Source organism: Rattus rattus, chromosome 2, assembly GCF_011064425.1.
Source record: "Rattus rattus isolate New Zealand chromosome 2, Rrattus_CSIRO_v1, whole genome shotgun sequence".
In the NCBI taxonomy this organism is placed as follows: domain Eukaryota; kingdom Metazoa; phylum Chordata; class Mammalia; order Rodentia; family Muridae; genus Rattus; species Rattus rattus.
This window is the reverse complement of record NC_046155.1, coordinates 80984410-80999130: the sequence shown is the minus strand read 5'-3', so window position 1 is coordinate 80999130 and position 14721 is coordinate 80984410. Positions and strand designations below refer to the sequence as shown.

The 14721-nt window shown below is 48.8% G+C and overlaps 1 protein-coding gene and 1 non-coding gene across 2 annotated transcripts in view; both read left to right on the top strand.

Moving 5' to 3' along the window:
* Positions 1–6258, top strand: part of Vwa3a (von Willebrand factor A domain containing 3A) — a 61203-nt gene extending 54945 nt beyond the window's left edge. Inside the window, exons 27-32 of the mRNA XM_032892759.1 lie at positions 537–681; positions 1031–1175; positions 1797–1948; positions 3330–3453; positions 5841–5938; positions 6192–6258. Of these exons, the coding sequence (XP_032748650.1) occupies positions 537–681; positions 1031–1175; positions 1797–1948; positions 3330–3453; positions 5841–5938; positions 6192–6243 (716 nt within the window). The 3' untranslated portion in view covers positions 6244–6258. The remainder of the gene's footprint in view (positions 1–536; positions 682–1030; positions 1176–1796; positions 1949–3329; positions 3454–5840; positions 5939–6191) is intronic.
* Positions 6259–7650: 1392 nt separating this feature from the next.
* Trnaf-gaa lies at positions 7651–7723 on the top strand. The gene has a single exon. It is a non-coding gene; the product is annotated as a tRNA-Phe (tRNA).
* Positions 7724–14721: the final 6998 nt, after the last annotated feature.

The following is a 14721-nucleotide window of genomic DNA, read 5'->3' as shown; positions in this document are numbered from 1 at the left end:
CTAGTCGATATTCCAGCCATTGGTCAGTTTTTTTCTGCTTGTCCCAATGAACACCAGTGTTCATGACACTGGTCACACCAGATACTTGCTGAGCTTTCCCAGTGCCATCTCTGTTCAGCCCTGTAGAATCAGAAAACCAAAGTCAAGGATGCCTGACTAAAGTGTGGATTAGGGGGACCAAGACAAAACCTAGGCTCTAAGCTGTGGGATTCTGGGCAAGTTGCTAGCCCTCTGGAATCCCCCTTGAGCCTTGAACAACTTTTTTTTTTTAATGAGTTACCCATACCCCATGGGTGTCTCCATCCAGTCTCTCACACCAGCTTTTTCTCCAGCCCCTAGATCTGAAATATTGATCTCTCAAACCTCATAAGGCTAGCTAGCTGATGTTCCCAACACCATCACAGGGCCATCTCCCAATGGAGAACTTGTGACCAGTTATCAGAGAGTAAGTATTGCAAGAGTTCGCATTTTGTAACGACCACGAGGAAGACTAATGTTCCAACCCTCCCCTGCCTCTGCCGCCCGTCTCGGAGCAGGGAGCCGCAGGCTGTTTGGCACCATCTTAGAAAGCAATGTGTGCATCCTGCTGGACACCTCAGGGTCCATGGGCCCCCACTTGCAGTGGATGAAGACAGAGCTCGTTCTACTGATTTGGGAGCAGCTGAGGAAACACTGTGACCGGTAGGGACGGGATGGGGGTGTGTAGGGTCTGGAAGATCAAAAGGCAGGTCCCTAGTTTCCCAGGCTGAGCACAGTTCCAAGGAACAGAGAGGTTTCAGAAACAAGAACTGCCCAGTTGAGGAGTCTGCTGCGGAAAGAGCAGTGTAGTTTGCCCCACTGCTGCATTAGTCCACTTACATTTGCATCTGGTATTTTCAAGGGGTTACCCTCGCCTTCCTCCGTGTTTGGACACACTGTAGAGTCCTCGAGAGAACAATCCTCACAGCGATAACATCCACAATTTCAGAATGAGCTGGCCTGTTCTAACCAATCCTTTTCTTTTTGCCCCCTTTTCTTTCTCCCTCTCCAGTTTTAACCTGCTCAGCTTTGCAAGGGACCCACAGCCATGGCAAAACACCCTGGTAGAAAGCACAGATGCTGCGTGTCACGAGGCTATGCAGTGGGTGGCCCACCTGCAAGCCCAGGGGAGCACCTCAGTCTTAACAGCTTTAATGGCAAGTGCTGCCACCAAACCCTACCATGTGGCATGACAGAGACAGTGCTACCCTGTGCCGGTAGCCCATGATGCTTTAGGACTTCCAGCATGTCACTTTATCCCATCTCCTAGCAACCCAGTGAATGGGGCTCTCTCACTTTCAGATGGAGACAGAGAGATTAGGGAGGTTGAGTGGCCTGTCTGGAACTAACCAGATAGGAAGTGGGCCTTTTTCCCCATCCTGACCCCCCAGCTCCCTTGGTCTATCTTAGGCAGAAAGAGGAATCTCAATCTTTATTTAAAATTTCTTTTCAGTGTGTGTATGTGCAAGTGTGCCTGTGTGTGTGTGTGCGTGTGTGTATGTGTGTGTGTGTTGTACGATGTATGTAGAGCACACATGTCATGACACATGTGTGGAAGACAGACAACTTTATGAAGTTGATTCTTTCCTTACAATTTTACATGGTTCCAGGGATCACATTTAAGTCAGCAGGCTAGCATAGAAAGCAATCGGGCAGTTTTATGAATCCTTCCAGACACATTTCCCTTAGGGACAGAGTCTCCTCTATTAGCTCATCACTTCTGCTCTTCCCAGCTAATCTCCATTCCCAGATATGGTTCCCATTCTATGTTCTCTTAGAAAGCCTTCAGCTTTCAGGATGTGCAAGGGCTGTATCTCCTGACGGATGGGAAGCCAGACACAAGCTGCAGCCTTATACTCGACACTGTCCAAAGGTTCCAGAAGGAGAGAGGCGTGAAGGTGCATACTATCTCTCTGACCAGCACAGACAGGTGGGCAACAGCAGTGAGCTGAGCTGGCTTCTCTAGAGTGTGGCCCTCCACTAACCCACAGCGTCCCTTACACATGGGAATCAAGAGATGCACAAACAGAAGCCTTCTCCCTACCACAGACCGACCAAGCAACAAGCTGCTCTTACATCACTGCAGCCTTGAACTGATGTTCAAAGGCCTTCTGACCTTCTTTTCTTGGGAAAGCATTTATGAATATCTGTGGAAACTAGAGAAGAAAACATTAACATAGCACAATTCTTTTTTTTTTTTTTTCCGGGGCTGGGGACCGAACCCAGGGCCTTGCGCTTCCTAGGCAAGTGCTCTACCACTGAGCTAAATCCCCAACCCAGCACAATTCTTAATGTTATTTCAAAGAATGTTTGAAATTTTCATCCATGTATGCATGGATGAAGGCACCTACCCTCTTCCCCACCTCCAACTTACCTGAGGCCCCTACAATATCTCCCCCACAATTTCTTGGGTTGTTGTTCCCTTCTTTTTAAAAATTATTGTTTTTTATATGTGTGAATATTTCGCCTACATGTAGATATATGTATCACATGAGTGCCTGGTGCCTTCAGAAATTAGGAGTTCAGATGCCCTGGAACTGGCGTTATGGATAGTTGCGAGCTCCCATGGATCTTAGGACTCAAACTCAGATCCTCTATAAGATCAACAAGAGCTCTTAACCACTGAGCCATCTCTCCAGCCCCATATTTCCTTTTTATTAATACAACACACTGAGTCCAGTTTCTGCTGTCTGTATGTACATGAACATGAGGCCATCTACTGAGGCCTGGGCAACATATTAATAGCTATATGCCCCCAAAAAGCAACTTGCCCTCCTGGACTAGCCATCAACTGTCAAAAAGTCCTCAGTCAGGAGAAGGACTTCTGGAACCCCTCCCACTCCGTGCTGGCATTAACTGGCTTGATCTTGATAGAACAATTATTATGTCACTTAGAACAACATATGTTACACAAGATGCAGCCTCTTCAAAGAAGGATTGACGAATGTCTCAGTTACAGAGTACATGCTTAGATGCATGAGACTCTGAGTTTAATCTCCAGTGGCAAATAAACATTGTTAATAGAATCAATTATCGGGCACATATTTTCTGTCTCTGACTAGACTATAAGCTCCTTAAGGGCCGTATTTGTGTTCCTTTAGGCCTAACACACAGTAGACACTGGCAGATGTGCATGCCCCGGTTGAGAGTATACTCAAGTGCCTAACAGTGATCTTGATGGTTTAAGCTGACACCCAATTGCCAGGCCACTTTCCTTTAAGCCCCAAAAGGCTTAAGTTTCACTGTGGCCCTGAGTTTCTGCTTGTCTCTCCTAGCCCCTGTGAATCCCTGAACCTTTGTCTCTCCTCCAGAGCAGCAATTGAGTTCCTGAGGAAGCTGGCTTCCCTCAGTGGAGGCCGTTACCACTGCCCTGTTAGTGATGAGGCCCTCAGCAGAATTCAAGGCTTGCTCGCCAGAGGCTTCCTCGAGGAAAGGGTATGTGACCAGTCATAAATGTGGGTATTCTGAAGAGGCTTCCAGAAGCCTCCACAAGTACTGACTTCCTTCTGCCTGAGATCTCTGCTTCTCTTTTGACATGTAACATTGATTGCTGATCAAGAAGGGCATGTTTTTCATGGCTATCCCCCTAAGCCAGTGGTTCTCAGCCTTCCTGATGCTGTAACCCTTTAATACAGTTCCTCATGTTCTGGTGACCCCCAACCATAAATTTATTTCATTGCTGCTTCATAACTGTAATTTTGCTACTGTTATGAATCATAAAAGTATGTAACACACTGTTACATGCATAACAGTATGTAAATACCTGATAGGCAACCCCTGTGAAAAGGTCATTTGACTCCCAAAGGGGTGGCACCCACAGGTTGAGAACTGCTGCTCTAAGCCAGGTCCTCTGGAAGGTGGAATTGCTTTATTTGGATGGCTGCTTTGAATCAGCCTCACTTACATCCCCATCCTTGCAGAGACAAACAGCTTCAGAAGTCGAGGTGCGTGCCCAAAGGCAGGCGGAGGGCGGAGCCAGACCCCGAGATGTGGTTCAGAACCACTGGACTTTCACTCCTGGGGACTCCTGTCTTCAGTGTTCACGCTGAAACAGACACTTAGCAGCACGTAATGAAGTCATCCATGAGCTATTACATAACAATAGCTGAGGGGAGTCAATGGTTCCAGGGAGCCCCTCCCGTTTAGCAGGAGAATGGTATACAGATTTGACTTTTCCATTTACTTTATTTATTTATATTATGTATGATAGTTTTATTACGTATCATAGTGCTGTTGCCTGTCCACCTGCGTGCCAGAAGAAGGCATCAGATCCCATCATAGATTCCTGAACCACCATGTGGGTGCTGGGAATTGAACTCAGGACCTCTGGAAGAGCAGCTAGTGCTCTTAACCACCGAGCCAACTCTGCAGCCTTATTTATTTGTTTTCGTATTTTTCTTTTGAGACGGTATTTTGGTATGTAGCCCAGGCTATCCTTGAACTCTCAAGTCTCCTGCCTCCACTTCCCCCATACATGGTGTGTGCCACCATGCCTGGCTTACCTTCGGTTGCTGTTGTTCATAAGTACTGGAAGTTGGACCCAGAGCCTGGCTAAGCATTCTTCCATTGAACTACATTTCCAGACCCCTAGGCCTTGGTTATTAGAGAAAGGGACTCAAGTAGCCTAGGCTGGCCTCAGATTCACTATATAATTGAGGCCAGCCTTGAACTCCTGATCCTCCCTCCCACTTCCCTCACTAGTGCCGGGATAAGATATGAACCACCACCTTTATTCAAGGGTTCTGCAGTGGGAGCAGCCATTGCCTTGGCACACTGGTGGCAGCCTCCTCTCTGTCTCAAAGCTCTGGTTACTTGGGAGTCAGTGTTTCAAGTTAGGCTCTGAGTTTCAGTAGTTAGTGCTTTGGAAACATTCCTATGAAGCTCTGTTTTACCATAAGAAATGCAGGAAGGCCTGCAGATACTCTCCTGACTCACCAGCAGTTTAGGTAAAGCACATACCACGTTTGCCACATGGACCCAGGAAAGAGTCAAACTCACGGAAATCTGGACACTGCCTTGGTCCCTCCCCACCCCCACACACTGCCTCTCAATCGTCTAATTTCAAAGTATCCATGTGTAGAGTGGCTGCCTGGATACATGGAGATGCACAAGCTGAAGCCCACAGGACTTCCTGCCTCTGGTGAGAGGCAACATCTAATTTGCTGTAACCATCTTCTTTTTTTTCTTTTCTTTTTCCATCTTTATTAAATTGAGTATTTCTTATTTACATTTCAATTGTCATTCCCTTTCCTGGTTTCCAGGCCAACATCCCCCTAACCCCTCTCCCTCCCCTTCTTTATGGGTGTTCCCCTCCCCATCCTCCCCCCATTACCACCCTCCCCCCAACAATCACATTCACTGGGGGTTCAGTCTTAGCAGGACCAAGGGTTTCCCCTTCCACTGGTGCTCTTACTAGAATATTCATTGCTACCTATGAGGTTGGAGCCCAGGGTCAGTCCATGTATAGTCTTTAGGTAGTGGCTTAGTCCTGGAAGCTCTGGTTGCTTGGCATTGTTGTTCATAAGGGGTCTCGAGCTCCTTCAAGCTCTTTCAGTCCTTTCTCTGAATCCTTCAACAGGGGTCCCGTTCTCAGTTCAGTGGTTTGCTGCTGGCATTCACCTATTTGCTGTATTCTGGCTGTGTCTCTCAGGAGAGATCTGCATCTGGTTCCTGTCAGCCTGCACCTCTTTGCTTCATCCATCTTATCTAATTGGTTGGCTGTATATGTATGGACCACAACCATCTTCTTCTCAGAGTTTAGATGTCAGGTCTCATCTAGTAGTTTAGTATAATGAATTTTACATTCATTTCCCCTTCCCCAGGATCCCAAGTTGCCACTGTTTGAAGGTGATGACTTAAAAATACTGACCCAGGAGTTCACCAAGGCTAGAAACCTCCTCAAGCAAGCCCAGGTCTTCAGGTATGCTTGTCTGGCTGCCCCTCCCACCTGTTTAACCACCTGAATAGATATACCTTTAATCCCAGCACTCAGGGGACAAAGGCAGGTGAGTTCAAGGCTAGCTTCGCCTACACAGTTTCAGGGTAACAGTGAGACCTTGTCTCAAAGAAAAATCTACATATGAGAATAAAACATATAGTATTTGTTTTTCCCCAGACTACCACCTCATTAGCCACTCCCAGGGAACCATTTTTCTTTGCGTTCTGCCTTCTAGATCCCAGCTCCTGAAGAAAAATGGCATGCAATCAAAGGTTACTGCTTGCTAGCGACATGCTCTCAGGTAAGAGGAGTGGATGCCACACCTGCCCAGTGCCCACCAAGGGCCAGGCACACACTGCCTTAGGCACATGTGTCACTGTGGGAAGGATCAGACCTTGTGATTTCTCTGACTTGAAAAGCCATCAGACAGAGACCACCCACTGAGCACCCCTGACTGAGCAGACTGACAGAGAAAGCTGTGACCACCACCACCACCCCCCCAGACTACATGCAGGAAATAAAATGTGTAGCAATGGGATACTCTGAGGGCTGAGGGCAGGAAGGTCTTTTTATTTGCATATGGAGCCTCCTGGGCCTACCTCATTCTCTTGCCCTGTCCCTCAACACACCATGCACTGTAGCCCCTAGACTAAGCTCACTAAGAAGCTCCTCTTGCCACCCTCTGCCTAGTGACTCCTGGTTAGTGTCAAGGCACAGCTCAGATAGCATCGTTCCACTAGGAAGATGTCCCTGGGACCTATCCAGGACCTCCAGGAACTTCCAATGCTTCCGGCTTTCCTCTTCTTCTGGACGTCCTGACCACGATGCCTCTTGTTGCATTCAGCACTGCAGGCCACCATGCCTGCCTAAGCCTTCCTGACCATGGTTCCGCCATGAAACTGCTGTCTTAACCATCCATGGATCCCCAGACCCTGCCGTGGAGCAGTCACGTGGTAAGCAGTGAGCACACACCTGGATGTGACAACCCAGCCCTGGATTCTCCTGGTTCCTCCCTGTACCACCCATCCACAGCCCAAGGCAGCTACCAGCAGCCCAGCTTGGGGAAGGACAGCCCAGAGCCAGGTCCACTACACCTGCTAACTGGAGGCCATTATGGACCCAGTCCAGAGCAATGTTCTGCTCTGCTCCAGCCTCTGAAAATCAGACTTCACCCTTTGAGCCCAACTATGCTATGTCCAAACGAGTGGGCGCACCGTGTGTTAGATCAGCTGGGATCGTTTGCTAAAGTGTGAAAATTGCCTTTGCTGATAGAGTCAAAATAAGTTTAAATACTGAGTGCTGGTGATGATGATGATGATGGTGGTGTGTGTGTGTGTGTGTGTGTGTGTGTGTGTGTGTGTGTGTGTGTGTAAATTTTGAGTGACATAAAACTCTTAAAAACCTCATTCAGATTATATAGAGAATTTAAACTCAGTCTGGAAATGATAATGTACTTACTTTTAAAAATGAACAACTCAGACAAACACAAATGAGAAATAAATATGCAAAAATGTTTACCCTCTTAGAGGTGTGGCTCACTTGCCCACATGCCCAGTGTTCTAGGTTCACTCCTCAGTCACACACACACACACACACACACACACAGAGAGAGAGAGAGAGAGAGAGAGGTGAACCAGGCATCACACTACTACACACACCTATAACTCAGCACTTAAGAATTGGAGGCAGGCGGGGCCGAAATAACTCAGTTGGGAGAGCGTTAGACTGAAGATCTAAAGGTCCCTGGTTCGATTCTGGGTTTCAGCAGCTGTTATTTGGGGTTGGGGATTTAGCTCAGTGGTAGAGCGCTTGCCTAGCAAGTCGAGGCCCTGGTTTGGTCCCCAGCTCCAAAAAAAAAAGGAAAAAAAAAAAAAAAAAAAAAAATTGGAGGCAGGAGAATTAGTCATTCCGGGCCAGGCTGGACTAAAAACCCAACCCCCCATTACTGTAAAGGAACAGTGGAGAGGAGCCCAACAGCCTCACTCATCGTGGAAATAAAAACTAAAGTCACAATCAAATGCGTCTGCACAGGCAATAGAATGGCTTGACTTGTCAATACAAGATACTGATATCTGGAATGGGGGTCAGGGAAAGAAGACGTAAATCTCCACCACTTTGAAACTTTGGCAATCTCTATCAAAGCAAAGTGCATCTGTCATGTGACCCAGTAATCCCACTCTAAGGGAAATGAGTGTGTGGATGCAAGAATGTGTACGGTGGCTTGATTTGTAAAAGCTCAAACCGGAAACCACAATGTCGGACTATGGTACCATGTGCAAACAAATAGAGCACATCTGCACAGTGGCAAACTGTGATTCAAAGGAAAGGGCGTGAGCTATGGCTATGACATTCAATAGGGTTATCAAACTCATCGACAATGGTGGGCAAACAAACCCAAAATAAGCTGGTAGAAAGCCTGCCTAGCACGCACGAAGTCCTGGGCTCTTGATAATCCCACCCTGCATAAACAGTATGGAGTCAGGAGGATCGGGAAATCAAGGCTATCCTTAGCCACAGCAAGTTCACGGCTAGTCTGTGCTACACAGCAATCTCTCTAAGGGGCGGAGAGATGACTCAGTGGTTAAAGCACTGACTGCTCTTCCAGAGGTCCTGAGTTCAATTCCAGCAACCACATGGTGGCTCACAACCATCTGTAATGGGATCCGATGCCCTCTTCTGGTGTGTCTGAGGCAGCAACAGTGTGCTCCACATACATAAAATAAATCTTTTTAAAAAAAAAAAAAACTCTCAAAAAAAAAAGAAAAGGAAAAAAATGAAGAGACAAGAAAAACAAAAAAGAGGTATCAGACCTAAGAGTATGTACTTAGAATTCTATATGAAATTCAAGAACAGGGATACTCATTACTGAAACAGAAATCACAGTGATAGCTTCTGTGGGGAGTGCAGAGTGAGCACTGGGCGGCTGGGAGCTGAGAAAACTCTCCATCTGAGTGGTGTTTCATTAGGATGCTCAGAGATGGGGCTGGGAGGGGCTGGCACTAGGGTTAGACAGGTCCTGAGATTGTGTCTACCAAGACCGAATCCTGGTGACTTAATACGAGACCAAGAGAGACCAAAAGAGACACACGTACACATGCCCTGGCTCTCCCACACGATGTCCTGTCACTCAGAACACGGCCAGCAAGGAGGCTGTCACCAGACACCACGACCTAACCTTCTTGCACTGAGAACTTTGATCTAGGGCTGGAGATAAAGCTTTGCAGTTAAGAGCACTTTGCTGCTTTTCCAGAGAACCCAGGTTCGGTTCCCAGCACCCACAGGGCAGCTCACACCCATGGCTAACTCCAATTCTAGGGGATCTGGTGCCTTCTTTTGATCTCTTACATACAAGCAAAACACACACACAATGAAATTAAAATAAATTTTTCAAAACTTTAAGCCAAAGCAAATGTCTTTATAAAGTTACCCCATTTCAGGAAGCAACCTGACCTACACAGGGAGTTCAAAACCAGCCTGAAAAATAAACACCAAAGCTGTGTCTTGGCAAAATTATTAAACTATTTAAAGGGTTTTTTAAGATTTATTTTTATTTATCGTTTGAGTATTTTGTGTATGTATGTAAATATATATATACATATACATATACGTATACATATATATATATATATCACATATACATGTTATGCCCAAGAAGGTCATCAGATCCCCTAGAGTTGGAGTTATGGATGAATGGTTGTAAGCCACCATATGTGCTGAGAACCACACCTAGGTCCTCTGCAAGAGCAACAAGTGTTCTTAACCACTGAGCCATCTCTCCAGCTCCCAGTGTAAAATTATCTTCCAGTTTTGGAGCCTGGAGATCTGGGATCCAGGTTTTAGCAGAGCTGAGCTCCACAGAGCCACTGGGAAGGATCTGGTCCAGGTTTCTCGCTTCCCATATCTCCTGTGATTCAGTAGTACAACCCCATTCTCCACCTGGTTGTCTCCTACAGCCATGTCTGTGCCCAGATTACCTCGTTATTTTGACATTGGTTGTACTGGAATGAGAGCTGACGCCCTGCTGAACTAATCCCGTGTTCAGTTACTCACATTCTGAAATGCTAGGGGTTGGGCTTCAGTGTATCATGGGGATCACCGTCTATGAGAGTTGTGGGTAGTGGCGGTCTTTGCAATCCAGCCAACACTAGCAGCTAAGCAGGGGGTTCTGTGGTCCGGCTGTTCTTATGAAGGAGGGTCAGAAAAGACACCAAGGCTTGAGAAGTGCTCCTGACGTTTGAACCCCACCTTTGCGCATAACGGTAACAGGTACTTTAAGTGAGCAAGAGCTGATCAGCTCCATGTTCTAAGGTTTGCACATATTCCAGCACAGCAGCCATAGGCTGAGAGTGTAAACTACACACTTTCCAGTGTGTGGACCAGGAAGCTAAGCCTTGCCATGGCCCAACGACACACAGCAAACAAGTGGCAACAGGCCAGCAAGATAGTTCAGCAGGCAGAGGTGCTTGCCACCAAGGCTGATGACCTAAATTCAATCCCAAGAGCCCATATGACAGAAGGCAAAAGCACCTCCTGCAGTAGTCATCTTCTGACATCCATATGTGCACTGTGGCACACTCATGTGCTCACATAGACATAAATGTAACAGAAAAGAGGCAAAACCAGTTAAGGACCCAAGGCCTGTACCTTCCACTCCCTGAGCCTCCGTTCTGAACCTGTTTTTCTGCCTCTAAAATGCGGCTAAAACAGAATCGTGGAGATTGAAGAGGACGCTCTACCGTCTGGCACATGGCAGAGGCAGGCTGGAGTTGGTGATTTGCATCCTTTACCTAATCTTCTCAGAATTTGTTCGTGCAAGTGGGGAGTCTTTTGTGGCCCTTCTCAGACTTAAAGTGAGCAGCATGCTCCCTACCCCAGCGGGGCTGCTCCATTTTAGCAGATGTAGAGGGGCTCGACACATGCCGCCCCTTCTGCTACTCTCTCAAATATGTGTTCTCCAGTGATGGGAAAGTCATTCTGGTCCCTAGCACAGAGGAAAGGTCACCAGTAAAGAAGCGTCCATTAGAATAGTGGAGTCAAGCCTGGGGGTGTAGGCTTAATTCCTGCTCTTTGAGAGACTGAGACAGGAGGATCACAAGTTCAATGCCTGCTTGGGCTGCAGAGAAAATAAGTAAAAAGCGAGGAGGTGAGGGTCTGAGGATGTAGCTGCAAGGTAGGACACGTTTCTAGGATGTGTGAGACCCTAGGTTTGATCTGCAGTACCACAGAAAAGGGGGTAAAAGACTGTAAGAATGGTAAGTGGGTGTATGGAAGTTCTCTTGGACAGAAGCAATGGACAGATGGAAGGTTGGACTGGATAAGTGAAAGGTAAGAGGTGAACTGAAGAAAAGATGGATTGATGGAAGTTTGAAAGGCAGATGTAGAGACCATGAGACTACAGAAACCTAGGTTTACAAAGGAATGTATATATATCCACGCACACACACGCGTGTGCAACACACACACACACACACACACACAAGGCTGAAGAGCTGGATGAGGGAACAGTTGAAATGAAGAAGAAAAAGGGACACAGGACGGTATGGAAGAACGGTGTCTGGTGAGTAGAGCAGACAGGACAGTTCAGACTTGCAGCTCCTCTGCCCCCTTTTCTCCACCAGAAACACAGCCCTGTCACTGTTTGCTCACTCTCAGGTGAGTGGGGCTGCGAGGCTCCAGGCTGGAGAGCGCAGAGCGCAGAGCGACAGGGCGGGTCGGCTGGGGCGGAGGCAGCGGGGGCCGGGCAGTCCCCCGGCCAGCCCAGCGGCTGCCACACAAGTGGTGCCTGCCTTGGCGCGGAGACCCAAGAGGTGCTGGGTGCACGCAGCGCTGCAGAAGCCCGAGCCAGGTGAGTGCAGAGCAGAATGTGGTGGCTGGGATAGAGGGTGAAGAGAATGAGGGGATAGCGATCTGCTCCCCCGCCTCCAATCTATAAACTGCGTGCAGCACTTGCTCAGCCGCCAGGAGGTCGGGGCTTCCCCCTAGGTCTCTGCCTTTCGTAAAACCCAGATTCGGAGCTGTTGCTTGGACCTGGATTAAGGACTGAGTACTTTAACTATTTTTATTTTTTGTTGGGTTTTGTTATTTTTATATTACTATTGCTGTGTGTGTGTGTGTGTGTGTGTGTGTGTGTGTGTGTGTGTGTGTGTGTGTGTGTGTGTGTGTGTGTGTGTGGTGGGTGACAGGACGCTGCCACAGCACATATCTAGAGGTCAGAGGACAACTTTTCTGAAGTCAACTCTTTCTACTCTCCTCATGAATCCAACTAACCAACTCATGTAGCCCAGGCTCGCAGAGATGAGTCAGCTGGTTGGCCATGTCATTTGGTGGTTTTGAGACTGTATGTGTCCCAGGCTAGCCTGGAACTCACTATGTAACCCAGGCTGGCCCCAAACTCCTGGTAATTCTACCTAGGCCTTTGAAGTTCTGATATTGCAGGTGTGCATCAGTACAGCCAACCTTGTATAATTTTTTTCACAATCTCTGATATTTTCTGGGCCTCAGTTTCCACTTCTGGGTAATGGGAACAGTAGCTTGTACTCAGGATTGCCAGGAGAATTTTGCACTGCCGTATCCAGGTTTAGTTCTGGCTTAGCCATATTGTTGCCCTGAGGAACAGACAGTTTATCCCCCCAGTACTTAGCCAGGGACTGTTCAAGGCTTGAGTCACACCAGTCGGCAAACCCTTCATGCAACCTACATTGATGTGATTTGCAAGGGCTTTGGTATCTGCTCTCTTGGGACCACTGTATAAGGAAGACAGAGCAGTCAAGATGATCTGGGTCCGTTTCCGCTGTGGATACTGAGACACAGTGAAATTGTGAGCATTTTACCCAAGGGCACACCCAGCCCTTGCCAACAGGAGTATACATACACCCTTTCTTAGAAGAGTCATCTGGGCCTTGGAAGAGGAGGCTCCCCTCTGAAACTACATCCTGTCTCCTGGTTGAAGGGTAGACTGGGGAATTAGACATCCTCGGTAATAACTCTAGTTTGAGACACCCTTTCTGCCACCTATGTGGGACATGACTGCTCCTGTCCCCAAACAAACAGGATAATGACAGAAGAGACACAGCCATAGTTCTAATAACTACCATGGCCTCTGTCCTGTAACCACCACAAGCAACAGCTCACTGGTCATTCAGCCACTCCACAGATAAGCAGCCATTATGCACTGTGCAAGGTATACCTTAGTACACAGAAGACCTACAGTGCAGCCATTGCTTTTATGATGTCTGACCTGGCCCCTGGTCCAGCCTGACACTCAAGCAGATAAGGAAAGACTGTGGCAGCTGACTGAGCCTGAGTTAGCTATAGGTCTAGAATGAGGAGGACAGGATTCTCAGTGCCTGTCCCTGGAGCCTACCCACCTGATCGAGAAGGCTGCAAGGGGCTTAGGTCACATGGTGTCAGCCAGTTGCTTCTGGAGCACCTGGTATGGGGAGTGGCTGCAGACCTGGGAGTCGAGAGTTTTCCAGGGGCTTAGCCCTTTAAGTCCCATGTAGTCCTCCTCCATCCTCTCTTTCCTCATCCTGCTCCTCCTCTCCTCCCTTCCTCCTCTCCCTCTTTCCCCTTCTCTCTCTCCTCTTCCTCCTCTCCCTCCTCTTCCTCCTCCTCTCCCTCCTCTCCCTCCTCCTCCTCTCCCTCCTCTTCCTCCTCTCCCTCCTCTTCTCCTCTCCTCCTCTCCTCCTCTCCCTCCTCTCCCTCCTCTCCCTCCTCTCCCTCCTCTTCCTCCTCTTCCTCCTCTTCCTCCTCTCCCTCCTCCCTTCCTCCTCTCCCTCCTCTCCCTCCTCTCCTCCTCTTCCTCCTCCCTTCCCCCTCCTCCTCCCTCCTCTTCTCTCCCCTCCTCCTCTCTCCTCTTCCTCTCCCTCCTCCTCTTCCTCCTCTTCTTCCTCTCCCTCCTCCTCCCTCCCCCTCTTTCTTTCCCTCCTCCTCTCCCTCCTCTCCCTCCTCCTCTTCCCCTCCTCTTCCTCCCCCCTCCCTCCTCTTCCTCCTCTTCTTCCTCCTCTCCCTCCTCTCCCTCTCTCCCTCCCTCCCCTTCCTTCCCTCTCTCCCTCCCTCTCCCTCCTCTTCCTCCCTCCCCTCCCTCTTCCTCCTCCCCTCCTCTCCCTCCTCCCTCCTCTCCCTCCTCTCCCTCCTCCTCCTCTCCCCTCCTCTTCCTCCTCTCCCTCCTCTTCTTCTTCCTCCTCTTCCTCCTCTCCCTCCCTCTTCCCTCCCTCCCTCCCTCTTCCTCCTCTCCCTCCTCCTCCCCTCTCCCTCCCCTCCCTCCTCTCCCCTCCCCTCCTCCTCCCTCCTCTTCCTCCTCTCCCCTCCCTCCCTTCCTCCTCTTCTTCCTCTTCCTCCTCTCCCTCTCCCTCCTCTCCCTCCTCTCCCTCCTCTCCCTCCTCTTCCTCCTCTCCCTCCTCTCCCTCCTCTCCCTCCTCTCCCTCCTCTCCCTCCTTTCCCTCCTCTTCCTCCTCTTTCTCCTCTTCCTTTTCTCCCTCTTTTCCCCCATTTCTCCTCTTGGCCTCTCCTTTTCTTTACTTCCTTCCTCTTCTCCCTCTTTCCTCTCATCTTCTCTCTCTCCTTGCCTCTCCTTTCTCCCCCCTTTCCTTTTCCTCCTGTTTTCCTCCCCCACCCTTGCCTTCCTGATGCTTAGTTCAGAGCACCACACCCAGTGTGTGAGGCCCCATAGGTATGACTGACTCTGCCTCCTTCTGGTGCTACATGGGACCTGTGGGGGGACATCAGGGGTTCTCAGTGTACATCTGAGTCCCAGCTATGAGGTC